Raw genomic sequence first — 27,925 nt, 5'->3', positions numbered from 1 at the left:
TTTGTAGGTGTAGGCGTTGTACAATTCTTAATTTTTCTCTTTTCTACACCTGATAGTATACTCTAAAATTTTACATGTTGCTTAATATTTTTTAGTATGGTAATTTTTAATGACTTCATGGTACATCATCAAATGAATGTAATTGATCATTTAATGTTGCTGAACATTTAGGCCAACCTGCTAGCAGCTGTTTTAACATCCACACTTAAATTCAGTGTTGTGTGTGTGGGTAGTAGTTAGTTAGTTAGTATTGAAAGGGACATGACATACTAAACTGTCCAACAAGGAAAATGGCTTGGGACAGAAATTGGTTTCCACAATTTCCAGAGTAGTCTTCCATCATTATTACTGTGACCTTGACCAATTTTATGTAGGGTCTTTATTTCAGGTCTCAGTTACAGTAGGCTGTTTTAAAGGAATTACTGATGAACTGATTGATGATCAAGTTTCAGTTGTTTGGATCATTCAGTGAATTTGATGTAGTCTTTTACACTATTTGACCTCTATTTTTCCAGTCCTTTTAGAAATTTAGTAATTGCTCCTTTGATTTTATTCCTTCCAGAAGTACTCCCACCTTTGAGGCAAGAGGGCGAAAGCCCTCCTGAGGAAAGGAGAGTCTTAGGAGTCTGCCATGTTCTCCAGAGACTGTTGGGGGAGAGGAGGAGTGAGGCCTGAGACCTCAGCCCCACAATTCCTCTTTTAGGTGGAGTGCGGTCAGGGAACATGATGAGAGGGGAATTTATGTTGGGAAGCTCTCACGGTCTCAATGTCCCTGATCGTTTTTCCAGGGCAAACAGAGAAGTGGTGTGTGGGAAAGAGGGCACGGCAGGCAGGGCAGGCATCCCCTTGCCTTTCCCTTTGCTTTCCAGGTCTCAGTTTAGAAAGCCCTTGCGTATACTGTGGGTCTCCAGTATATTCCCTTGCTGAGTTCTCATCCCTTGAGCCCTTGATTCAAAGCAGCTGCACGGCCAGTATCTCAGCATATTCTCTTCACGATGGGGATTTACTGTGAACTTACATAAATCATTTTTTCACTGAAGTAAATCATGTAATGTTGCATAGTGGTTAGCCCTGCTTTGTAGAAATCAGGACTTTTTTAGGGTAGAAGTGGTTATCTAAGATGTTTTAAAAACAGTCTGGTTTAAATAGCTTGGCAGCAAATCTTTCTCCCAAGACACCAATAGATAGATGGCAGTGTTACTCTATAAAAGCGTATGACAAAATTGTTTCATCTAGAATAAGCAGGTAAGGGTTGAAAATAATGCAGATATGTTTATCTTCAAGCACCTTATACCTTATTATAAACATCATTAAAGAGTGGTCATTTTACCAAGGTTGGATGATTGAGCTGTGGTTCCTCTGTCAGACCAAGTGGAGTGAGTGAAAAGGCTCTTTAGGGAGATGATAGTCGATCTCTCTCCATTTCCACCACCATCACCACCACCACCACCACCACTAGTTTTATAAATGGGGACCAAGACTTCAGGACATTAGAAGGGACACTGACCAGCTCAGGATCTCTAAGGGGCAGGTAGGGGCAGCTGTGGGACTAGGACTGGGGCCTCCTGGTTTCCAGGCTAGAGTCAGGCTCCATATTCCCCCACCAACCCCAGTGCTGTGCTGCCAGGTAGCCCTGACTAGTCCAGTTTTTGTCTGTGTTGTTTGTTTCAGGAATTTCTATTTTCTGGACATCTTTTCCCTGAGACCATTATATTTTTGTAACCTGGGTTTCATCTGCTTTGAGGCCCCTCTGTGTAGAGATGGGTCTCATGAGTGTTCAAGCGCCTGTGCTGGGGTTGGGGGGGTTTCTGTAGGTGCTGTTCCCTTCCGCCTTTGCCACAACTCTTGTTCCTCAGCCTGGCTCTGGCTGGACCTGCAGGCAGCCTCCCTTGAGGCTCTGAGGCCTGGGCACCTTTCCTCACACTTTCCCGGCTCTGTCCCTTCCTTGCTCCCTCACTGGTAACCGCCATCCTGCAGTTTGTGCTTATTACTCCCTTAGATTTATAATGTTGCCATATATATTTGTATTCTTGAATAATTTTCTTTCAGTTTTTAAATAGAATCAGACTTTGGGATAGTCATCCATGCTGTTGTATGTCATTGTTTATTGCATTCATTTTCCTTCTATAATGTTACTGGACTTTTTTCTTAAGCTTTACTTGTTATAAATAGAAATATTTTTCTGAATATACAAATAGAAATATTTTCCAAGTGTACTCAAAATTTGAGAGTCTAGTACCATGATCCCCCATATACTCATCACGCAGTTACAACAGCTGCCAATTTTTTTGCTGTGATTATTTCCTTATTCCCTCCCTTTCTATTTTTCCTTTGCCATTTTAAAGAAAATCTCATATATCCTATGGCTTTACCCTAATAACTAGGGCTGATATTTCAGCAAATTGGTAAGCATATAGGGCCTCGATTGCAGCCCTGGGTTGCAGTTCTAGGTGTCCTCCTGCGTACAGCTGCTCCTGTAGCCACGGGCCCCTGCGAGCTGGGGAGAGTCCCTTGGCATCCTTCAAACAAGATGTGGCTGTTTCAGGGCCTGGCAGGTTAGAAAATGGCCTGTGCCTGCCTCCCACAAGCTATGTTTCCCTCTGCTGCCCAGTCAAGAAGTAGAGTCCTCATGGCAGGCTGGGCTGTCCAAGGTGGCTGCAGGGCTTGGTGAACTGCAGGGTGACCCCTGAGGAAGGTGAGCGAGCCTTCTGGGGTAAGAGATAAGAGCCTCAGACTGAGCAACAGCAGGCACCTAGTGTCTGACTCACCCCTTTGCTTCACAGCTGAGAGATCCAAGGAACGCAGCAGGTAGGGATCTTCTTACTAAGTATGTAACTGTGTGGTGCCCCAGTTTTATGTATGTGAGGGGAGTTTCTATTAGACTCTCCTCTTGAGTGGACCCTAGAGCTCTCCTCGGCTGTGACAGCTGAAAGCTTGAGCTTACTGGTTGAGTACAAATGTCTTTTTGCCAGATCCAGCTTAAGTGATCTGCTTTATCATTCCTGAGTCCTGCTTTCTAGTTTTTGGCATTTGAATATTTACTTTTTTATTGCCAACACATTGATTTGTTACTTTTCTTTCCAATAATTTCATCCAGGAACTTTTATTTCTCAGCAGGAGGGTCTGTCAGGAACCACAAACAGAAGACCTAGTATTAGAAATTGATTTCTAATTCTTATAATTACTTAATAAAATATTGTTTTAAAGTTGAAAGGATAAAATAATTTAATAGTAAATATTCTTCCCTTACTTTCACATGATAAGAGAGGGAGCTTTTAAATTTTGTGGCCAGGTATCCCCCAGAGCATGTGGAGAAGTTTGCCAACCTTTGTCTCAGTAAATTTAAGGAGTTTTCTTTTTGCAGGATTAATTACCCCAGAAGATCGGAAATATGGAACAACAAATCTTCACTTGGATGTGTCTGATGCAGCTAATGTCATGGTCTATGTGGGAATTCCCAAAGGACAGTGTGACCAGGAAGACGGTAGGGTGCTGAGCATGCAAGTGGGGCTTATACTCTGAGCTGGGAGACCATGGGCTCACGTGTGCTTTTTCTCATTCCAGAAGTCCTTAAAACCATCCAAGATGGGGACTCAGATGAACTCACAATAAAACGATTTATTGAAGGAAAAGAGAAGCCAGGAGCCCTCTGGCACATATATGCTGCTAAGGACACAGAGAAGATACGAGAATTCCTTAAAAAGGTGTGCTCCTTACTCGTGGCATGTGAAGAGAGGCTTGGAGAATAGCAACCTGAAAAACTATGTCAAGAACTGATGAGTTTGCTAGGGAATGATACAATCTCAAAAGTTATCCATGCATGTTGCGTTGGATAGGCTGAAGTTGGTCGCTAAGGACCAAAGGTTTCTAAATGATTAGGCTCATAACTCTGCAGAGGCACCCTTGTCTTTTGTGTTTAACATTATAATGCATATGGAGATTTTTGTGTTTTACCTTCAGGTTAGTTCCCCTGATCATTTTGTTAGCATCCTTTTGTTTTTCTTATTACCTTGAAAATCTAAGCACTACAGAAGTTGATGTATCATTCATGGCCCTGATGGCTGTGTTCTAAGTGAATTACTGAGGTGTTTTTTGCCTGCCCCCCACCTCAGTCCCCACACCCCCGTGTCCCCACATCCCCACATCCCAGCAGTAGTAGGTCAGGTCAACCTCAGGCCTGCTTGTGACCGTTAGCTTGTGAAGGGTCATTGGAAAGGGATGTGGAGGTTTAAAGATTCCCAGGTTTCTACTAGTTGGCTGGCTCGTCAGCAAGGACTGTGTGTGGAAGTTTCAGGCAACTAGAAAGATAGATGTATTCAGGTTTGTACCTGTTCATCACTGAGGCTGCTGACTGCAGCCAGGTATATGTGGCTGACCATGAGGAATGGATGTGAACACTCCTGACTTGTTGTCTGGTACCAAGTCGGTTCTTAATCAGCATTTGTTTGAATCATGTTTCTGGCTAAGAATCATTTTACTCTTCCAGAAAGCCTGCTGATCACCATAGTATGTTCCTTTGATGGTGTCATCTCCTGCCACATACTGGGTCTAGAATAAACAAGCTTAATCCACAGCTATCTTTGGAACTGTTTCATAATTCTAGTTGTTAAAGGGATCCAGGGTTTTAAAAACTGTAGGTCTAAATACAGCAAGTCGGTTTCAAAGGAGCTTAAGCCTACTTAAACTCAAAAGTCTAGAGCAAACTGTCCAATACAGCATTTGCAAAATAATGTCAGTTATGGTGAGGAAGCCACATTTTCTTTCAGTCTCCTGTTGGTTCATTTAATTAATGTCTTTGAATACTACATGTTTCTTTCTGCCATCAGGAGCATGTGTTAGAGAAGGCTTGACATTTACTGACTGCACATGCTCTTGAGGGGGCAAAATGCCCTCACTGGGCCTCAGCATGTTGCTCAGTTCTGTAATATTTTGAATGTATTCTAGGTGTCAGAAGAGCAAGGTCAAGAAAACCCAGCAGACCATGATCCCATTCATGATCAGAGCTGGTATTTAGACCGATCACTAAGAAAGCGTCTTCATCAAGAATATGGAGTTCAAGGCTGGGCTATTGTACAGTTTCTTGGGGATGTCGTGTTTATCCCAGCAGGAGCTCCACATCAGGCAAGAATCATTACTTTATTCTTTATTCTCTTTACACTGCGAACTTTCATGCATGCTACTGATGTGGCTTGGTGTTTTCCAGGTTCATAACTTATATAGCTGTATCAAAGTGGCTGAAGATTTTGTTTCTCCAGAGCATGTTAAACACTGCTTCTGGCTTACTCAGGAATTCCGTTATTTGTCACAGACTCATACCAATCATGAAGATAAATTACAGGTAAAACTAGCCGATTCTTGGCATTCTCTGACTCTGGCTTAATGGCCCGTTACTGACTTACAGTCAGTGAACTTGGCTGTATACACCTGGTACAGTGTGTTGATGAACTGGCTTTATGTCTGGTTGCACTTTCCATTTAGGCAAAGGAAGAACAAACACAGAGAAAAGTGTCACCTTGGTTAGTTATTATTTAAACTCTGTAAGGGACTATGCCCAAAGTATTGGGCATAGTCAGTATTCAGGGTATTAACTTCATACATGTTAAGCCCAAGCCTCCTTTGCTCATTTTCTCTATTCCGTGATGCTACATGGCCCCAAAGTAAAGTAAAGTTCACTATAACAACAAATATAAAGACAGCCACCATGAACAAGAGTCAACAGGAACCTCTTATTGAACCTCCATATTAAACCTGCAAAGTTTACAGATTCTGGAATGATCCAATACTTGATATTCTGAAATGTTTAGTATGGTTAGTATTGAAAATGAATAGATCTGACTTCTGATGCTGGCTTAGCTGGCAGACAGAAGTCTCAAACGGAGACTGTAGTGCTGTGATGTTCTCAGCCTTGTGTGGAACAGAATAGGCTCTTCTGGATCCAAAGATCACTGAGAGGGTGGATTTTTTTTAGAGGCTTTCCTTAGTGAATTATGTAACATACAACTTTATGTTTGGAGAAATAGGGGAATATATAAACACTGAAAAATAAAACTGTACCCTGGGACTTGTGTCTGCCTGCAGTAACCAGTGGTGGTGCCGTGTAGCATCATGGAATAGAGAAAATGAGCAAAGGAGGCATAGGCTTAACATGTATGAATACTGGTCAGGAGTTACCCAGGGGCTTTTCAAGTGTTGACAATTCACATTGAATATTGAGTTTTAAATTCTGAGAGAATGGTGATAAAATTGGTAGGGGAAAAGTTTGTTCTTAGTGACATTTTAGATTTAACAGCAATCATATTTTCTCCCATTCTTTCAGGTAAAGAATGTTATCTACCATGCAGTAAAAGATGCTGTTGCTATGTTAAAAGCCAGTGAGTCCAGTTTTGGCAAACCCTGAGGGTCCCAGAGACGCCGTAACCCCTGCACATTGGAAGTGAATTACTGGCAGCTGTTAAAACTCTTGAGGCAGGATTCCTGTGGACTTCGAGATTTATGTTACCTCATCTTCTTTTTTAAACTGTACCCAACTGGTAAAAGGGTACTCTGTCTAATGTATATATCTAGTGTTTACAGACACTAAATCTGTATATGTAGTAACTATTTACATAATATGCATCCTTAAACTGTGACTTCTCACCTAGTGCAGAACTTCTATCAAGCTGTAAAAACAAAACCATATCAGCTTTGTTATTCCCCAGCTGTTTGGTTGGAGAGCTTAGTTTTATAACTACTAGGAATCTCACCCCGCAGTTTCTTTGGGTTGTATTTTGTTCGTGTCTGTCTGAGTAACCTCTCCCCCCACCCTTTAGAGTTCAGAAGACAATGGAGGGAATGACAGCTAACAATGCAGTTCCTACTGTATTGCATTAGGACTGGCATATAGCAGAAATCAACTACTGTATAATTCTTGGGGTTAACCTCTTTAGTTAAATGGAATCTAATTTAAATGAAGCTTTGCTTATTTTAAGTGTTAAGCATTTTACATTAAAGTATTCATATAATATTTTGACTTGGTCTGTTGGCATTAAACATCTGGTTGTGGATTCAGCATACCTTCATCAAAGGTTATAGATGTAAGAGATTGCCTTGGAAGCTTTCTTAAAAGCAAAGAAATTAGATGCTGTAGTGATTTCTGAGTGATTATTACAATGCTGACATGCAAAGAATTTTCTTCCTAGCCAACTGGAAGCCCTGTTATACTTTTGCAAAGAAATATCACCAATTAACTAAATTTAGAAATGGGCATTAACCAGAAAAATAAATAGTGACTAGTTAAATGGTTCTAAATGGTAAGAGATAGAAATACTTTGTCTCTCTCTTCTGGCCTTTATTTACAAAGGAAAATGAGATTATTAGAAGTTTTAGAACAGTCGTATATAAAATAGTTATTTCTATGAAGAAGAAAATTCATAAAGAAGCCACTTGTGTGTAGCTCCTTGATTGTCCTAGACAGCTTTAGCTGTACTGAAAGGAATTAAATTAAAATTAAGTAGAATGGACACGGCCTCAGCTGGGTTGTTATCTGTGGGCTCAGAGTAGAAGGTGAAGAGGTCCCTGCCTGATGCCAGTCTCCTTCAAGCAAAAACCTTTTAAGGCTGAACATTCAAAAACAACAAATTTTCCTGAAAGAGAAATACCTGCCTATCTCAGTGGGAAACCTCTTCCTCGGAAATTTCTTAACAGAATCTAAGCAGGTTTGGCTCAAGAATTGACACTGTTGCTCAGAAATACCCACTAAGCCAAAAGAGTAAGAAAACTTGTATCTTCTTTAGAGGGAACAACCTCCAAGCCAGGCCTCAAAGGAGTCCCACAGGTAGTTCCAAGGACAGTTTCTCACAATAAAGCTCACTTTAACAACAAATATAAAGACAGCCACCATGAATAAGAGTCAACAGGAACCTCCTATTGAACCTCCATATTAAACCTGCAAAGTTTACAGATTCTGAAATGATCCAATACTTGATATTCTGAAATAGTTAATATGTTTAAAGAAATCAGAGTTTAGGAATATGAAAGACTGAATATCAGAAATGTCCAGATTTTTGAAAGAAGCTAAATAGTATTTGTAGAAATGAAACAGTTAAAATTACAAATGCAGCAGATGAGTTAAAAAACTTATTTTATGAACCAGGAAATTGGTAACAATATACAATATAGCACTGAATAACAGGAAATTCATGTTAACTCAGGGCACACAAAAAAATAAAAGGTTTGATAGGCAGTGAGTAAGAATAGTGGAGGATGGTGGTCTTCAGAGACCTAAAGTTTGCATGTGCTGATCAGATTGAAGAAACCCAGCCATATCAAGCAAGATAAAATCCTCACCTCCATAGTATTTAATAGTAGTAGAAGAATTCCCCCAAACAAATAGGTGCTTAAAAGCAATTAGGCAAAATATCTTCAACAGAGTGCCAGAGTAACCCAACAGCCAACTTCTTCAACACCCAACAGTGGAAGTCCAAAGAAAAGCAGACGCCATTCTTACTATGCTGGAGAACATGAGAAAGCAAAAGTCTAGACCCAGCAAAATTCTTTGCCCTATTCTTCATGGACACTTTCAGACAAAAAAAGTTTATTTTAAGACTCTTGCTGAAGGAACTTCAAGGGATATCCTTAGCAAAGAAAATTAACCCCTCATCATAGAAGAAAAAATTGTGTACCAGGGAAGTTGAAAATTCCTGGATAACTTAAACAACAGTGATAATGAAACTTTTTAGAAGTCTGGGTAAAAGGTCCTCAAAAAGTTAAACACAGAATTATATGATCCAGCAATTCACTCCTAGGTTTACACTAAAGAGAATTGCAAAGCAAGGATTTAAATATATTTGTACACTCACATTCATAGCAGCATTCACAAGAGCCAAAGATGAAAGCAACCCAAATGTCTTTCAAATGATAAATGGATATACAAGATGTGGCATATACATACAATGGAATAGTTTTCACTCTTAAAAAGGAAATTCTGAGACATGCTACAACATGAATGAATTTTGACGACATGCTAAGTGAAATAAGCCAAACATGAAAGGACACATTGTTTGATTCCACTTAAATGAGGAATAGTCCTATTCCTAGAAGAGTGGAATTTCATAGAGACAGAAAGAATTATGGTTGCTGAGGCTGGGAGGCAGGGGGAAGGGGAGTTAGTGTTGCATGGATAGAGTTTTCTGTTCATGATGAGATGTTCTGGAGATGGATAGTGGTGATGGTTGCACAACATTGTAAGTATACTTACTACCGTGAATTATGTACATAAAAGTGGTTAAAATGGTCAACTTTGTATGTTTTACAAAAATAAACCAAAATAGGAAAAGCCTTTGTAATTGAATGAGAAAATGACATTCTTTTTTTTTTTTAATTGTTTAGAAGGAATGAACAACTGGCCCTTTTCTAAATACTCCAGTGCAAGTAAAAGAAGGTCTGATGGGATTAAATAAGACTCAGTTATATACAATTTATGGAAGATACAGTTTGACTCTAGATTAAAAGTATAGAAAAAAATGAGACCATACACTTATCATATGAAAGCAAAAGTATGGCTATGTTAATATCAAAATGATTTTAATATAAAGGGTATTACCAGAGAGAAAGTTTTATCATGAAAGAATCAACTCACAGGAAGATAAAATAATCTTAAATTAGGTATGTACCTAATATGAAGAAAAATTTGACAGAATTCAAAGGGAAAATAATACACAGTCATGGAGATTCTAAGCAGCCTTTCTATAACTGATAAAATAAATAAGACATAAACCCAATACAAAGTATTTGTAGCTGTCAGACAAATTGATCAAATTGACATTGATTAGAGCACTAAGGGCCAATGACTACAAAGTACATGTTCCTTTCAAGTGCACATTGATTTACCCAGAAAGCATACCATCGACAAAAAAAGCAACGGTAAATTTCAATTATCTAAGTTGAAATCATGTAGAATGTGTTCTATGACAATGGAATTTAATCATTAATAACAAAGATAACTATAAATTCCCAGATGTTGAGAAATTAAGCAGTGCACTTCTAAGTAACCTATTGATCAATGAAGAAATCACAATAGAAATTAGGTATTTGGAACTGAATAATAAAAACATACTTTGAAATGGTGGGGTTCACTTATAACAGTGCTTTAAGGGAAATTTACAGCTTTAAATGTATGCATAAGAAAAAGAAGGCTTAAATTTACATGTGTTGTAAGTAATATATTTTGGAGGTATTTAGATCTTTGTTAATGAATGATACTGGTCTGTAATCCTGAGCTGTCCTTATAATATCCAGTTGTCCCAAATTATAACCTCCTAAAACAAGTGTTCATGTAATCTCTGCAAAAATATATATATATACTTAATACTTATTTTTAAATGGTTAGTAGAAGCATTTAAATAAAATGTGGGGTAAGAAGATTTTAAACTGGATCCAGTTTAACAAACATAGGACTACTAAGATTTCATGTTTTTATTTGTATTTAATTTTATCTTAGTTGTGGGCTTGTCATCTATGACCTTAGTTGTGTTGATACACATTCACTCTATACTCACTTTTTAAAATTGTAAATGGATGTTGAATTTTGCCATATGCTTTTTCTGAATACAGAGATGATCATACAATTTTTAGCCTTCATTTTGTTAATGTAGTATATAATACTGATTGGTTTTAGCAGGTTCAACCATCCTTGCATGCCTGAATAAACTGCATTTGATCATGGTGTATGACCCTTTTAATGTACTGTTGCATTAAGTTTCCTAATATGTTGAGGATTTTTGCTATGTTCATCAAGGATACTGGCCTGTATTGTTTGGGTGGTTCCTTGTCTGGTTTGGGCATTCAACTAATGCTGGTGTCATAAAATGAGTTTGGAAGTGTCTCTCCTAATCTTTGGGAGTTTAAGGATTGATATTATTCTTTGAATGTTTGATAGAAATCACCAGTGAAACCATCTGGTCCTAGAATGTTGTTGTTGGGAGATTTTTTATTACTGATTTGATCTTACTAGTAATTGGTCTGCTTAGATTTTCTATTCATGACTCAGTTTTGGTAGGTTGTATGTTTCTAGGAATTTATCTATTTCTTATAGGTTCCCAAATGAGTTGATGTGTACGTGTTCATAGTAGTCTCATAGGATCCTTGTGTTGTATCATTTGTAATATCTGTTTCATTTCTGATTTGATTTATTTGAATCCTCTCTTTTTCTTGGTGAGTGTAGTAAAATAATATGCCAATTTTGTTTATCTTTTAAAAGTAGCTTTAGGTTCATTGATCCTTTCCATTGTCTTTTAGTCACTTTTATTTCTGAACACTCTGATCTTTGTTCCTTTCTTCTTCTAACTTTGGGCTTCATTTGTTCTTTTCTTAGTGCATTGAGGTATAATGCTGGGTTGTTTGAGATCTTTCCCTTGTTTTTTGATGCATTTATCACTGTGAACTTAGAACTGGTTTTCCTGCATCTCCTAAATTTTGGTACATTGTATTTCCATTTTCATTTGCTTCATGGTGTTTTCTGATTTTCTCTTTGATTTCTTCTATTACCCATTGTTTAGTAGCATGTTTAATCTCCACGTATTTGTAAATTTTCTGGTTCTTATACTTGATTTCTAGGTTCATATCAATGTCATCAACAAAGATGTTTGCTATCAGATTTCAGTCTTACTAAATTTATTAAGACTTGTTTTGTGGCTTAACACATGATCTACCATGGAGAATATTCCACTGGTACTTAAAAAGAATGTGTATTCTGATGCTTTTACGCAGAATGTTCTTTATATATCCATTAGGTCCATCTGCCTCAATGTGTTGTTTAAGCCCCACAACACCCCAGTTTTCTGTTAGGATGATCTGTTTGTTGGTGTAAGCAGGATATTAAAGTTCCTTAATACTATCATTTGGATTAACCACTTCATTGAGTAATACCCTTCTTTGTCTCTGATTATAATGTTATTGTATATTTTGACATGGTAATTATATTTGTATTCTGTGTATGTGTGTGTAATGGGTAATATGACCCTGTGGAGTTAAACCCAGAAATGCAGTATTGGTTTAATGTTTAAAAATCATACTGAGAGTTTGAGGGATTAAAGATGGCATCATGAGAGGTGAGACAAAAACCTCCTCCCAAAGCCACATATAATATGAAAATATAACAAATACATCAAAACCTGAAAGAGCAACAGGAAAGAAGGCTGCAGCAGACTGTCTACGCCTGGGGAAACCAGCAGACCTCAAGGAAAAGGGTAAGGTACCAAAGCCATGATCCAGAGGGAACCTAGCCCTTTCCCCACCCCAGCTCCCTGCAGGGAGGAAGAGAAACAGCAGGGAAGGGCTGGAGGCCTACGACTGCTAAACACCCAGCAATGGAGATCTGCCCTGAGACCATGAACCTACATTACATGGTATTCTGGAAATTAGTGGGGTTGGAAAGCTGAGACAGGCCAGAGTACTTTGAGACACTGAGATCCCAGCCGCTTATGGTAAATAAGGACCCACACCCGGCTGCTCTGGGACAAAAGAAAGGAGGGCAGTCTGAGACACTTCCTAACAGCAAGAAGGCTGCTAAAGGAGAAAGCATTGCACAGAGCTTGCTGCTCACAAGAAAGGACAGATGGACCAAATTGTCTGGGCATGCTCTGCCCAGCAGCTTGGGAACTTGAGCTTCAGATGCTCCATCCCCCTGGGGGCATCTCCAAGGCCCCCAACCATGATAGGCAGCCTGCTGCGCCTTCCTTCTAGCTGGCACCAGCTCACAAACCATTGCCCAAGGCCAGGCAAAGGGCAGCCCTGCTTATGGCAGCTACAAATGCAAAGCATAGACACTTCTCCCAGCATGCTCGGCCCACTGGGCCTGGTAGTGAAGACAGGCACTACAGCCGGGAAGCAGGAAAGACCACCTCCTAACAGGCACCAGCGCTGCTCCCCTCCTACCCCTACCATAGATCCAGAGGTTGAACAGCTCCAGAGAGTATACAGCTCCTGGACACTAGAGGGTGCCACCTACAAATATGAAACATTAAAGGAACCTGGTTCAAACCAAAATCCCATAAACACCAGAAAGAGGGCAAGTGAAACTGAACTCATCAACCTTCCTGAAACAGATTTCAAAATAAAAACCATAAACATGCTCACAGCGCCACAGGAAAATATTGAAGAACTCAGGGATGAATTCAGGAATGAGATACAAACGTTAAAGAATACAGTATCTGAAAAGAAACATAATGGACGAATTTAAAAGATTAGATGACAGTAAACGAAATTAGAGAAGAGGAATACAAAGAAGCTGAGTCACAGAGAGAAAAAAGAATCTCTAGGAATGAAAAAATATTAAGAGAACTGTGTGACCAAACACAACAATGTTCGCATTATAGGGGTATCAGAAGAAGAGAAAAAGGGATCAAAGGTATCTTTGAAGAGGTAATTGCTGAAAACTTCCCCAGGCTGGGGAAGGAGATAGTCACTCAGGTCATGGAGGTACACAGATCTCCCAACACAAGGGATCCAAGGAAGACAACACCAAGACATAATAATTAAAATGGCAATGATCAAGAATAAGGACAGACTATTAAAAGCAGCCAGAGAGAAAATTAAGATCACATACAAAGGAAATCCCATCAGACTGATCAGACTTCTAAACAGAAACGGTACAGGCCAGAAGGGAGTGGCATGATATATTTAATTGCAATGAAGCAGAAAGGCCTTGAACCAAGAATACTCCACCCGGCAATATTATCATTTAAATTTGAAGGAGGGATTAAATAATTTCCAGATAAGCCAAAGCTGAAAGAATTTACCTCCCACAAACCATCTCTACAGTATATTTTAGAGGGACTGCTATAGATGGAAGTGTTCCTAAGGTTAAAGAGTTATCACCAGAAGAAATAAAACCTTAGTAAAGAAAGTAATAAACCAATTAATTAGTAAGCAGATGTAACTCAAATCAACCACTCCCAAAGTCAAGTCAAGGGATAGATAAGACAAATGATACCTAATATATAAAGAATGGAGAAGGAGGAAAAAAAAAAACCTTTAGATTGTGTTTGTAATAGTATACTAAGTGGCTTAGACTGTTAGATAGTAAGGAAGTTACCCCTGAAACTTTGGTAACCACGAATCTAAAGCCTGCAGTGGCAATAAGTACGTATCTTTTGATAATTACCCTAAATGTAAATGGACTGAATGCATCAATCAGAAGACAGAGTCACTGAATTGGTAAAAAACCAGAACCATCTACATGCTGCCTATAAGAGACTCACTTTAAACCCAAAGACATACACAGACTAAAAGTGAAGGAATGGAAAAAGATATTTCATGCAACTAATAGGGAGAAAAAAGCAACAGTTGCAATACTTGTATCAGACAAAATAGACTTCAAAACAAAGTAACAAGAGATAAGGACATTACATAATGATAAAGGGGTCAATCCAACAAGAAGATATAACCATTATAAATATCTATGCTCCCAACACAGGAGCACCTACATATGTGAAACAAATACTAACAGAATTAAAGACGGAAATAGAATGCAATGCATTCATTTTAGGAGACTCCAACACATCAATCACTCCAAAGGACAGATCAACCAGACAGAAAATAAGTAAGGAGACAGAGGCACTAAGCAACACAGAACAGATGGACCTAACAGACATCTACAGAACTCTACACCCCAAAACAGCAGGATACACATTCTTCTCAAGTGCACATGGAACATTTTAAAGAATAGATCATATACTAGGCCACTAAAAGGGCCTCAGTAAATTCAAAAAGATTGAAATTGTACCAACCAGCCTCTCAGACCAAAAAGGTATGAAACTAGAAATAAATTACGGAAAGAAAACAAAAAATCCCACAATCACATGGAGTCTTAACAACATGCTGTTAAATATTATCAATGGATCAGTGACCAAATAAAAACAGAGATCAAGCAATATATGGAGACAAATAAAAGCAATAATTCAACACTGCAAAATCTGTGAGATGCAGCAAAGGAAAGGGAAGTATATTGCAATACAGGCCTACCTCAGGGGAGAAGAACAATCCCATATGAACAGTCTAAACTCACAATGAAACTAGAGAAAGAAGAACAAATGAGGTCCAAAGTCAATAGGAGGGACATAATAAAGATTAGAACAGAAATAAAATTGAGAAGAACAAGACAATAAAAAGAACCAATGAAAGCAGTAGCTGGTTCTTTGAGAACATAAACAAAATAGATAAGCCCCTAGAGAGATTTACCAAGAAGAAAAAAAGAGTCTACACAAATAAACAGAATCAGAAATGAGTAAGGAAAAATCACCACGGACACCACAAATACAAAGAATTAATAGAGAATACTATGAACAATTATATGCTAACAGACTGGATAACCTAGAAGAAATGGACAATTTTCTAGAAAAATATGATCTTCCAAGGCTGACCCAGGAAGAAACAGAAAATCTGAACAGACCAATTACCAGCAGTGAAATTGAACTGGTAATCAAAAAACTACCTAAAAACAAAACACCTGGACCAGATGGCTTCACTGCTGAATTTTACTAAACATTTAGTAAAGACCTAATATTCATCCTTTTTAAAGTTTTCCAAAAAGTAAAAGAGGAGGGAATACCTCCAAACTCATTCTGTGAGGCCAGCATCACTCTAATACCAAAATCAAAGATACCACAGTAAAAGAAAATTACAGACCAATATTGCTGATGCACAGATGCAGCAATACTCAACAAAATACTAGCAAATCGAATTCAAAAAGACATCAAAAAGATCATCCATCATGATCAAGTAGGATTTATTCCAGAATGCAAGGATGGTACAATATTAGAAAATCCATCAACACCATCCACCACATCAACAAAAAGGACAAAAACCACATAATTATCTCCACAGATGCTGAAAAAGCATTTGACAAAATTCAACATCCATTCATGATAAAAACTCCAACAAAATGGGTATAGAGGTCAAGTACCTCAACATAATAAAGGTCGTACATGATAAACCCACAGCCAACATCATACTTAACAGTGAGAAGCCAAAAGCGTTTCATCTAAGATTGGAAACAAGACAAGGATACCCACTTTTATTCAACGCAGTACTGGAGGTCCTAGCCACGGCAATCAGACAATACAAAGAAATAAAAGGCATCCATATTGGCAAGGAAGAAGTTAAACTGTCACTGTTTGCAGATGACATGATATTGTCCATAAAAAACCCTAAAGACTCCACTCCAAAACTACCAGAACTAATATCAGAGTTCAGCAAAGTTTTGCAGGATACAAAATTAATACACAGAAATCTCTTGCATTCCTATACACTAATGATGAACTAGCAGAAAGAGAAATCAAGAAAACAATTCCATTCACAATTGTATCAAAAAGAATAAAGTACCTAGGAAAAAACCTAACCAAGGAAATGAAAGACGTATACCCTTAAAACTACAAGACAGAGAAATTAAGATACCAATAAATGGAATACATACCATGCGTATGGATAAGAGTTAATATTGTCAAAATGGCCATCCTGCCTAAAGCAATCTACAGATTCAGTGTAGTCTCTATCAAACTACCAATGGCATTCTTCAACAAACTAGAGCATATAATTCTAAAATTCGTGCAGAACCACAAAAGACCCTGAATAGCCAAAGCAATCCTGAGAAGGAAAAATAAAGCTGGGGTGATTATGCTCCCCAACTTTAAGCTCTACTACAAAGCTACAGTAACCAAGACAGTTTGGTACTGGCACAAGAATAGACCCATAGATGAGTGGAGCAGAATAGAGAGTCCAGATATTAACCCAAGCATATATGGTCAATTAATATACGATAAAGGAGCCATGGATATACAATGGGGAAATGAGAGCCTCTTCAACAACTGGTGTTGGCAAAACTGGACAGTTATATGTAAGAGAATGAAACTGGATTATCGTCTAACTCCATAAACAAAAGTAAACTCAAAATGGATCAAAGACCTGAATGTAAGTCAAAAACCATAAAACTCTTACAAGAAAACATAGGCAAAAATTTCTTGAATATAAACATGAACGACTTTTTCTTGAATGCATGTCCTCGAGCAAGGGAAACAAAAGCAAAAATGAACTCATGGGACTACATCAAGCTAGAAAGCTGCTGTACAGCAAAGGGCACCATCAGTAGAATAAAAAGGCATCCTACAGTAAGAATATATTTGAAAATGACATATCCGACAAGGGGTTAACATCCAAAATACATAAAGAACTCACACACTTCAACACCCAAAAAGTAAATAACCCGATTAAAAAATGGGCAGAGGATATGAAATAGACAGTTCTCCAAAGAAGAAATTCAGATGGCCAACAGGCACATGAAAAGATGCTCCACATCACTAATTATCAGGGAAATGCAAATTAAAACCACAATGAGATACCATCTCACACCAGTAAGGATGGCCAACATCAAAAAGACTATGAAGAATAAATGCTGGCAAGGGTGTTGAGAAAGGGGAACCCTCCTACACTGCTGGTGGGAATGTAAACTAGTCCAACTATTGTGGAAAGCAATATGGATGTTCCTCAAAAAACTAAAAATAGAAGTACCATTTGACCCAGGAATTCCACTACTAGGAATTTACCCAAGGAAAATAAGATCACAAATTCAAAAAGATATATGCACCCCTATGTTTATTGCAGCACTATTTACAATAGCCAAGATAGGGAAGCAAACTATGTGTCCATCAGTAAATGAATGGATAAAGAAGATATGGTACATATACACAATGGAATACTATTTGGCCATAAGAAGACAACAAATCATACCATTTGCAACAACATGGAATGAGCTATAGGGTATTATGCTCAGTGAAATAAGCCAGGCAGAGAAAGATAAGTATCAAATGATTTCCCTCATTTGTGGAGTGTAATAATGAAGCCAAACTGAAGGAACAAAACAGCAGACTCAAAGATTCCAAGAAGGGACTTGCAGTTACCAAAGGGGAAATGTCTGGGAAAAAAACACAATAAGGAAGAAAAAGTAACCTCAGTATACAGAAAGAAGAGAGTAATAAAAATAAAAGCAGAAATTAAGAAATGGAAATAATAAAAAGCTGACTTTGAAAATTAGTAAAAACTGGGAAGACTGATGAAAAAAGTGCAAATGAACAAAATCAATAAAAATCCATTATAAATATAGTAGAGATTTTTAAAAATCATTAGTGAATATTATATAAAAATTTTAAAATGGACAATATAGAAAAATTATCAAAATTGAAAATCTGAATATTATTAAAATAATTGAATTGTTAGTAAAAAATCCCTGCACCACTCATACCCTCCAAAAGGTACCAGGCACAGAAAATTTTACAAGTGAGTTTGTGCCAAACAGAAAACAGTCCATTTTTACTTTATGCAAAGTAGCCAAGAGGAGAGAAAACTGAAAACTCACTGGATTTTGTAAGGCTAGTACAGTTGAGCCCCAAATCTGACAAGCACAGTATAAGAATAGGAAACCAGAGGACAGTATTAAACTTGTATGCATACTTGGTAAAAGATAAGATGTTGGCATATTGAAGTCCAACACTGTATTAAAAAATGGAATGTCATGTCCAAAACAAATTGAGGAATATATTGCTAGTTTCATATCATATTTATATATTAAGAGGTGAAATAACCATGTGGTTGTCTCAAATATTCAAAAATAATGATTTAGTAAAATTAAACATTTATAAATTAATTTTTGCAAAAAATATCAAAATGTGCTACTTTAACCATTAAAAAATTTTTTGGTATCATTAATATACAATTACATGAGCAACATTGTGGTTACTACATTCACACATATAATCGAGTCTCCCACCCCCAACCCCATAGCAGTCACTGTCCATCAGCGTAGTAAGATGCTATAGAGTCACTACTTGTTTTCTCTGTGCTATTCTGTCTTCCCTATGTCCCCCCTACATTATGTGTACTAATCATAATACCCCTTAATCCCCTTCTCCCTCCCTCCCTACCCATCTTCCCCAACCTCTTCTCTTTGGTGACCGCTAGTCCCTTCTTGGAATCTGTGTGTCTGCTGCTTTTTTCCTTCAGTTTTGTTTTTTGCTTAGTTGTTCTACTCCACAGGTGAGTGAAATCATCTGATACTTGTCTTTCTACTCCTGGCTTATTTCACTGACCATAATACCCCCTAGCTCCATCTGTATTGTTGCAAATGGTAGGATTTGTTTTTTTATGGCTGAATACTATTCCATTGTGTATATATACCACATCTTCTTTATCCATTCATCTACTGGTGGACACTTAGGTTGCTTCCATTTCTTGGCTATTGTAAATAGTGCTGCAATAAACATAGGCATGCATACATCTTTTCCAAGCTGGGATCCTGCATTCTTAGGGTAAATTCCTAGGAATGGAATTCCTGGGTCAAATAGTATTTCTATTTTTAGTTTTTTGAGGAACCTCCATAGGTTCCCCTTTCTCTGCATCCTCGCCAACATTTGTTGTTGTTTGTCTTCTGGATAGTGGCCTTCCTAACTGGTGTGAGGTGATATCTCATTGTGGTTTTAATTTGCATTTTACTTTAACCATTTTTAAGTGTACAATGAAGTGGCATTCATAAGTCTGTGTAACCATCACCATCATCTACTTCTAAATCTTTGCATCGCCTCAAACACAAACCGTACCCATTAAGAAATAACTCATTTTTCTCCCCAGCCCAATAGGTCTCTGACCCATTAATAGATTTGTATATTCTAGGTACTTCATAAAATTGAATCATACAATATTTGTCCTTTATTATCTGGTTTACTTCACTTAGCATAATGCTTTCAAATTATGGCTGAAAATTATTTCATTGTGTGTGTGTGTGTGTGTGTGTGTATACACCCACATTTTGTAAATCCATTCATCTAGTGATGGATATTTGGGTCATTTTCACCTTTTAGCTGTTGGGAATAATGATGTTATGAACACTGATGTACAACTTTCTGGGTCCCTGTTCTCAACCCTTTGGGGAATATACCTGGAAGTGGTATTTGTAGGTCATATGGTAATTATATACTTAACTTTAAAGTATATCCTCATAGGTGTGAAGTGTGCTCTCATTGTGGTTTGATTTACATCTCCCTAATGATGTTGAGCATCTTTTCATGTGCACATTGTCCATTTAAATATCTTTGGAGAAATGTCTGTTCAAGTCCTTTGCCTATTTTTTTTATTTATTTTTATTTTTATTTTTTTTTACTTTGGTATCATTAATCTACAATTACATGAAGAACACTATGTTTACTAGGCTCCCCCCTTCACCAAGTCCCCCCCACATACCCCTTCACAGTCACTGTCCATCTGCATAGTGAGATGCTGTAAAATCACTACTTGTCTTCTCTGTGTTGTGCAGCCCTCCCTGTGCCCCCCACACACTATATATGTTAATTGTAATGCCCTCATTCTTTTTCCCTGACCTTGTCCCTCCCTTCCCATGCATCCTCCCCAGTCCCTTTCCCTTTGGTAACTGTTAGTCCATTCTTGGGTTCTGTGATTCTACTGCTATTCTGTTCCTTCAGTTTTCCTTTTTTCTTACACTCCACATATGAGTGAAATCATTTGGTACTTGTCTTTCTCCACCTGACTTATTTCACTGAGCACAATACCCTCTAGCTCCATCCATGTTGTTGCAAATGGCTTTGCCTATTTTTTTTAACTGGGTTGTGTTTTTGTTGACTTACAAGAGTTCTTTATATACTGTGGACATTAAACCCTTAAAGATATTATTTGAAAATATTTCTTCCATTCTGTGGCATTTCTTTTCACTCTGATAGTGTCCTTTAATGCAATTTAAAAAAATTTTAATGGTCTAATTCATCTCTTCTTTAATTTTTGGCTGTGCTTTTGGAGTAATATTTAAGAAACCATTGCCAAATCCAAAGACATGAGATTTGCTCATTTTCTTTAGGGAGTTTAAACTCTTAAATTTAGTTTTGATCCATTTTGAATTAGTATTTGTATGTGGTATAAAGAATGAAACTTCATTTTTTTTGAAATAATGGATATCTAGTTTTCTAACCCTGCATGTTGAAAGGATTGTTCTTTCCCCATTGAATGGTCTTGGCATTCCAGATGTAAGGATTTCCCTTGGCCCCTTCTCTGTTTTCCTGACACGATTTCTTACCCATTCTAGACAACTAGAAAGGGTATTTATTTCTCAGAAAGATTAACTCTGGGCTCCATCTTTCATTTTCCCTTGTAATCCCTCAGCTTTTCTTCCCTCAGACTTCCAAATTCCTGCTTTACCATCTCCCTAGATTTTCAGTGTTTTGTTAAACAGTTTCTCTTTCTCTAGTGCCTGAAGCTGGGAGATTTTTTTTTCTAAAGGAAAAAGTTTGATCACTTAACAAGTGTACCTATGTAAGAAGATGCAAGAGGAGTCGCCTAGTTCAGGGGTCCAGAATAACTGGTCTGACAGAAATCAATAGCAAGGTTTTAAAAAAGTTCTTCCTCACCTCAATTGTAACAAACAGGGAACAGATACTTACTGTGAACTAAATGCTGCACTGAACACTTTCGCGCACACTGAACACTTTTTCATGTTATATCATAATCCTCCAGCAACTTAAAGCAGCTGGCATTATTTCCTCTTTTAGAGATGAGCATGTACATCCATTGGATCTTAGTTTTGTTGCCTGACTCCAGCTTTTTAATTGTTATTTTACCTTTTGACCCCCTTTACGTATTTCTCATAAATAGCCCTGTGCCCCCCCCACCTCTGGCAACCCCAATCTGTTCTCTACACCTACAAGCATGTGTCGTTCCTTTCTTTTCACCTTCCTCATGAGATTGTCTTTTTCTCTGACTTATTTCACTTAGCATAAGGCCTTCAAGGTTCATCTGTGTGTTGCTGCAAATGACAAGATTTCATTCTTTTTTATGGTTGAAGAATATTCCATTATGTATATGTTTACTGTAAATAATGCTACAATGAACATGGAGGTGATACATTTTTTTGAGTTAATGTTTCATTTTCTTTGGATAAATACTCAGAAGTAGAATTGCTGGATCATGTGGTAGTTCTAATTTTTTTGAGAAATCTCCATACTGTTTTCCATAGTGGCTACACCAGTTTACATTCCTACCAAGAGGGCATGACTTTTTTTTTCTTCACAGTCTCACCAACACCTGTTATTTCTCCTCTTTTTGATATAGCCCTTCTAACAGGTATGAGGTGTTATCTTTGTTGTTCTGATTTGCATTTCCCTGATGTTGAGCATGTTTTCATGTGCCTACTAGCCATCTGTATATCTTTGGAAAAACGTCTATTTAGATGTGCCCGTTTTTAACTGGATTTTTTTTTTTTTTTGCTACAGAATTATTTAAGTTCTTTATCTATTTTGTATATTAACCCCTTATGAGATAACAGGATTTGCAAATATTTTTTCCTATTCAGTAGATTTCCTTTTTATTTGGTTGGTTTCCTTTGCTGTGCAGAAGTCTTTTATTTTGATGTAGTCCTATTTATTTATTTTTCCTTTTCCTTTTGGTGTCAGATTCAAAATACCATCAAAACCTGTGTCAAGAGGCCTGTTTTCTTCTAGGAGTTTTGTTTTCAGGTCTAATGTTCAAGTCTAATCCATTTTGAGCTAATTTCTGTGTATGGTGTAAGGCAATGGTCCAGTTTCATTCTTTTGCATGTGGCTGTCCAGTTTCCCAACACCATTTATCGAAGAGACTGTCCTTTCTCCATTGTATATTCTTGGCTTGTTTGTGCCCTTAAGGGCAAAGTTTTCAGTTTTTCACTGCTGAGTATGACATTAGCTGTGCACTTTTTATATATATCCTGTAACACATTGAAAAAGTTGCCTTATATTTCTAGTTTGAGTGTTTTCTGTCCTGAAAGTGTGTTGGATTTTTTTCAAATGCCTTTATGCATCAATTGAGATGATCAGGTGTTTGTTTCCTTCATTCTATTAGTATGCTGCATTACTTTGCTTAATTTTCGTATGTTGAACCACCCTTAACATTCCTGGAATAAATTTCACTTCGTCATGGTATATTCCTTTTAATATACCACTGGATTTAATTTTCTGACATTGTGTTGATTTTTCAGCTATGTCCATAAAGGATATGTGTAGTCATTTCTTTTCCTGTGGTATCTTTGTCTGTCTGGCTTTGGCTTTGGGGTATTGCTGGTATTATGGAATGATTTAATGTTTCCTCCTATTCAGTTCTTGGGGAAGAGTTTGAGAAAGATTGGTGCTATTTTTCTTTAAATGCTTGGTAGAATTTCACCAAAGAAGCCACCTACCTGGTCCTAGTTTTTCTTTGTTGGGACTTTTTTTTAATTCTTGTTTGTCTCCTTACTTGTTATAGATCTATACAGATTTTCAGTTATTCAGTTTTGGTAGTTTATGTGTTTCTGGGGATTTTCTCATTTCTATAGATTTTTCCCATTTCATTTCAGTTATCTAATTTGTTGACATATAGTTTTCATATTACTTTCTTATAATCCTCTTAATTTGTGTAATACTGGTAGTACTGTCCTCTGATTTTAGTAATTTGCGTCTTCTCACTCTCCTCCCCTTTTTAGTCAATCTAAAGATTAGTGTTGTTGATCTTTTCATAAAACTATCTTTTGGTTTTGTTGATTTTTCTCTAATGTTTATCTGTTTCCAACTTCACTTATTTCCACTCTAATCTTTTCATTTTTGTCTGCTATCTCTGGATTTAGTTTGCTTTTCTTTCGTTAGTTTCTTAAGGTATAGTTATGTTACTGATCTGAGGTATTTTTCTTTTTTAATGTATACTTTCCACTTTATGTATTTTATTATTTACATTAATATATTTTTTAATTTAGTACAGATATAAGTCTCCCTCTCAGCAACATTTTTGCTTCATGCCCTATGTTTTGGCATATCATCTTTACATTTTCATTCATCTCAGTATATTTTCTAATTTCTGTTGATTTCTTTTCTTTGACCCTTTGGTTAAGATTATGTTAATTTCCACATATTTGTGAGTTTTCCAGTTTCCCTCTGTTAGTGATTTCTGGTTTCATTACTTTGTGATCAGAAAAGATACTTATTATGATTTCAATCTTTTTAAATTTCTTGAGACTTGTTTTTAGGGCCTTACATATGGTTCATCCTAGAGGATGTATCATTTGAAAACAACATATATTCTGTTGTTCGGTGTAGTATTCTGTAATTGTCTGTTAGGCCTAATTGATTTAGGTTACATGTGTGTATGTGTATTCCTTTGTTTAATACAATGCTAATTTACTATACATGTTCTGCCCTTTTTTCACCTAGAACTTTAACTTGGCAATTTAACTTGAGAAATACTATATAGTGTTGTTAGTCCTCTATTTCCTTGATTGTATGCTTGACTGTTCTGCTTAATACTGAAAGTTTTATTGTAGAACCATTTCTCTTCAATTCTGACAACCTTTGCTTCATATATCTTGGAGCTCTGTTGGTAAGTGCATATATGGTTGTTATATCCTCTTGGTGGACTGACCCTTTTATCAATATTTAATGTCCTCATTTGTCTCTTGTAATATTTTTTTACTTAAAATCTATTTTGTCTGATAACAGTTTAGACACCCCAGGTCCCTTTAGATTACTATTCCCATAGAATATTTTTTCCATCTTTTTACTTTTAAAATTTTGTCTTTGTATCTTTGTATGAGTTAGCATATAGCTGAATTATATTTATCTTTTCTCCAAATATGCCTTTTAATTGGAGTTTATATTTGATTACTCATAAGGACTTCTCTTGTTCAGCTATTTGTTTTCTGTATGTTTTTTGTTCAATTCCTCCATAACTGCCTTTTTTCATATTTAGTTGAAACTTTATAGTATACAATTTTGATTCCCATTTTTTCCTTTTCTATACAAATTTTAGTTATATTCTTAACAGTTACCTTAATAGTTACAACTAACATCTTAAATTTAAAATATTCTAGTTTGAATAATACTAATTTTGCTTCAATGGTTTAAAAACTACACTCATACATTTCAGTCCATCCTCGTTGTTTGTTGTCTTAGCTTCCAACTCTTTACATTGTGTGCACATTAATATGGATTTGTAGTTATTTTTGTATGCATTTGCTTTAACTCAGATAGCAGAAAGAGAACTTACAAACCAAAAGTGCAATACTGGCTTTTATTTTTACCAATGTAGTTACCTTTTCTGGTGTTCATTTTTTCATATGGCTTTAAGTTACTGCCTAGTGTCCTTTCATTTCAGCCAGGATGCTCTTTAGCATTTCTTTAGGACAAGCTTACTAGTATGAACTTTTTTAGTTTTTGTTTATCAGTGAATACCTTAATTTTGCTTTCATTCTTGAGTTTTGTTGGGTATAGAATAATCTGTTGACAGTTATTTCATTCAGCACCATAAATATGTCATGTCACTGCCTCTGGCTTCCATCAGTTTTGGATGAGAAATTAGCTGTTAATCTTACTGAGGAGCCCTTGCATGTTAGAAGTTGCTTCTCTTTTGCTGCTTTTAAGATTCTCTGTCTCCATTGTTCAACAATTTGACTGCAGTGTGTCTCAGTGTAGATCCCTTTGATTTTTGTGCAGCTTCGACTTTACTGAATTTCTTGGATATGTAGATTCATATCTTTCAGATATGGGAAGTTTTGGGCCATTATGTCTTCAAATACTGTTTCTTCTCTTTTTCTATTCTCCTTCTGGAACCCCCATAATGCATATGTTGGTGAAGCTGGATGTTTCCCCATAAAATCCTTAGGCTATGCTCGTTTTTCTTTCTGCTCCTGATGGCATCATTTTAGTCATTCCATCTTCAAGTTCTTCTGCCTACTCAGATCTGCTGCTGAAGCTCTATTTTTTTCATTTCAGTTATTGTACTTTTTAGTGCTAGAATTTCTATGTGGTTCCTTTTTTATTTTTCTTTATTGACATTCTCATTTTGTTCATACATTGTTTTCCTCATTTTCTTTACCTCGAGCATATTTAAGATAGTTTAAGTGTTTGTCTAAGAAATGAAATGTCTGGGTGTTCACAGGGATGGTTTCTTTAAATTTAATTTTTCCTTTAAATAGGCCATGCTTTCCTGTTTCTATGTTTGCTTTGTAATTTTATTTAAAACTAGACATTTTAATATTACAGAATAATTTTGGAAACCAGAATCTCCCCTTTCCCCAGGGTTTGCTGTTTTTAATTGTTAAAGACTTAGCTGTGTGCAGCCAGTGTTTTTGAGAGATTTCACTAAATGCCAGAATCTTAAAACAGAAATAACAAAACACCTGTCCCCATCTTTATGGTCTGGCTCTGTGCCTGGAGACTCTCTAAATACTTAGACCATTTATGGTTCTGCCTCAGCTTTCTTTTGCTGCTCGCACCAAATATACATCAGCCAGTGGCGAAAGGTGGGGTCTTCTCATGTCTTTTCTGAGTATACATCCTGTCTTGGGCATGCATGTGTTTTCTAAATTCCCCAATATATACAGATGCTTTTGAATGCCCTGATATCCCAAAGAAACCATCTCCTTGGCTCTCCCTCCCAGCTTTTAAGCATTTTATTGTACATCTCAGCTGTAATCTTTCACCCCAGGTGGTTGTGTATTTTATTTCCTTACCATATTTTCAAGCAATACCTGCTGCTTTTCCATCCTGAGTTAAGTTCCAGTGAAGGCACACCAGAGATGAGCACCTTGTATTCATCCTTCAGTATGGCCCCTAGACAGGTGAGGGTAGACAAACATAATTTGTGGGTAAGATCTGCTCTGTCCCCCTGGAAAAAGAAATCAAGGTCTCATACTGAGATTGTGGGCTGCTGTCCTCAAAACTGCTGCCAAGCCAGGAAAAGAGTTTGGCAAGGGTAAGTAAAAATGCCACAAAGCTTTCTTGTTTTTTGTTTTTTCTTAACATAGCAATTACTTGGCTGCTGTAAACTTTTCTTTTCCAGAGTTCTGACAAAATTGCTTCTGACAGTTTCTGGTAGTTTTTCAGTGTTTCCCTGGAGGCATGGATGTTTGGAGATGCCTACTCCACCACTTTGTGACATTACTCTATGACTATTTCTTTTGAAATTGTAATTATGTGTAGAAAAAAACCTCCTTAGCTTAAAAAAAATTATTTCCCTATTGTGGTTTAGATTTCCATTTCTGAAATGGTTAATTTGTTAGAGAATGTTAATTCTGGCACCTCAAAAGACAACTGTCTCAGTCAATTAAGTTTAGAGAAAGCATGGGAAAGGCTATGAAAAGTTTTAAACAAACCTTTATGGTTATTTTAACTAAACATTTCCTAAGTTTATGTCACTTAAAGAGTCTTACTGGTAATATAGATTAGCATTTGAAGAGCATCTGTCACTAAAATAAGACAAGAAAAATGGTCCCAGTTCTTCAAGGCTTTGAAAGCTTTAGGACTTTTCAGTTGTTGCCATAGCCACGATTATGTGGGTGTCAGAGAGACATGCAGAGGCAGAAACGACTAGTACTATTTCAGAATAAATATGGTCATAACCCCTTCTCTCCAGTAGTTTTGAGACACCTGGAAATGTCCAAGACATGGGAGCCTAAGGCCATGTGAGCTGTACAGCTGTTATGTGCTCAGGAAGGCATCTTGAACAGACAACATGGGGAGAGCGGCGAGGGACAGAATAAGGGAGGTCACTACCTCCCTAGAGTGAACTGCTGGGTAATCACCACAAGCTGAACAGTGATTTTGAGAGTAAGCTGTGTTTAAAAGCAAAACAAAACAAGTACCTTTGAAATTGATTGTAAGGCCATCAGGAAGATTCAGTCTGTGGTTGGGGTAGCGGGAGAGGGAGCTGGTGCCACTAGTACTAGACCTAAGTCGAGGGCCTGATGATAGAGGAAAACTTTTACTACAGGTGTGTTTATACCATTATTTCCCCTCCTAGATTGTAGATTTTTACAGGGCCAGGAGAGTATCTGACTCACCTTGTTTCCAATGATGCCCAAAGAGTATCAATGGAAAACGAGATATATGACATGATAATG

General features: G+C 37.1%; 1 protein-coding gene and 1 long non-coding RNA gene across 3 annotated transcripts in view; one reads left to right on the top strand and one right to left on the bottom strand.

The window, feature by feature from the left end:
• Window positions 1-7,003, top strand: part of KDM3A (lysine demethylase 3A) — a 46,582-nt gene extending 39,579 nt beyond the window's left edge. For both annotated transcript variants that reach the window (XM_017668675.3, XM_017668676.3), the window contains exons 22-26: window positions 3,365-3,484; window positions 3,565-3,704; window positions 4,945-5,121; window positions 5,204-5,338; window positions 6,317-7,003. In XM_017668675.3, coding sequence (XP_017524164.3) covers window positions 3,365-3,484; window positions 3,565-3,704; window positions 4,945-5,121; window positions 5,204-5,338; window positions 6,317-6,397 — 653 coding nt within the window. In that variant the 3' untranslated portion in view covers window positions 6,398-7,003. The remainder of the gene's footprint in view (window positions 1-3,364; window positions 3,485-3,564; window positions 3,705-4,944; window positions 5,122-5,203; window positions 5,339-6,316) is intronic.
• Window positions 1-27,672, bottom strand: part of LOC108402259 (uncharacterized) — a 34,775-nt gene extending 7,103 nt beyond the window's left edge. Inside the window, exon 1 of the long non-coding RNA XR_012133394.1 lies at window positions 26,537-27,672. This is a non-coding gene — a long non-coding RNA (uncharacterized lncRNA). The remainder of the gene's footprint in view (window positions 1-26,536) is intronic.
• Window positions 27,673-27,925: the final 253 nt, after the last annotated feature.

Source organism: Manis javanica, chromosome 1 (assembly GCF_040802235.1).
Source record: "Manis javanica isolate MJ-LG chromosome 1, MJ_LKY, whole genome shotgun sequence".
NCBI classification, from domain to species: Eukaryota; Metazoa; Chordata; class Mammalia; order Pholidota; family Manidae; genus Manis; species Manis javanica.
The sequence above is the reverse complement of the archived record's forward strand: the minus strand, read 5'-3'. Positions and strand labels throughout refer to the sequence as shown.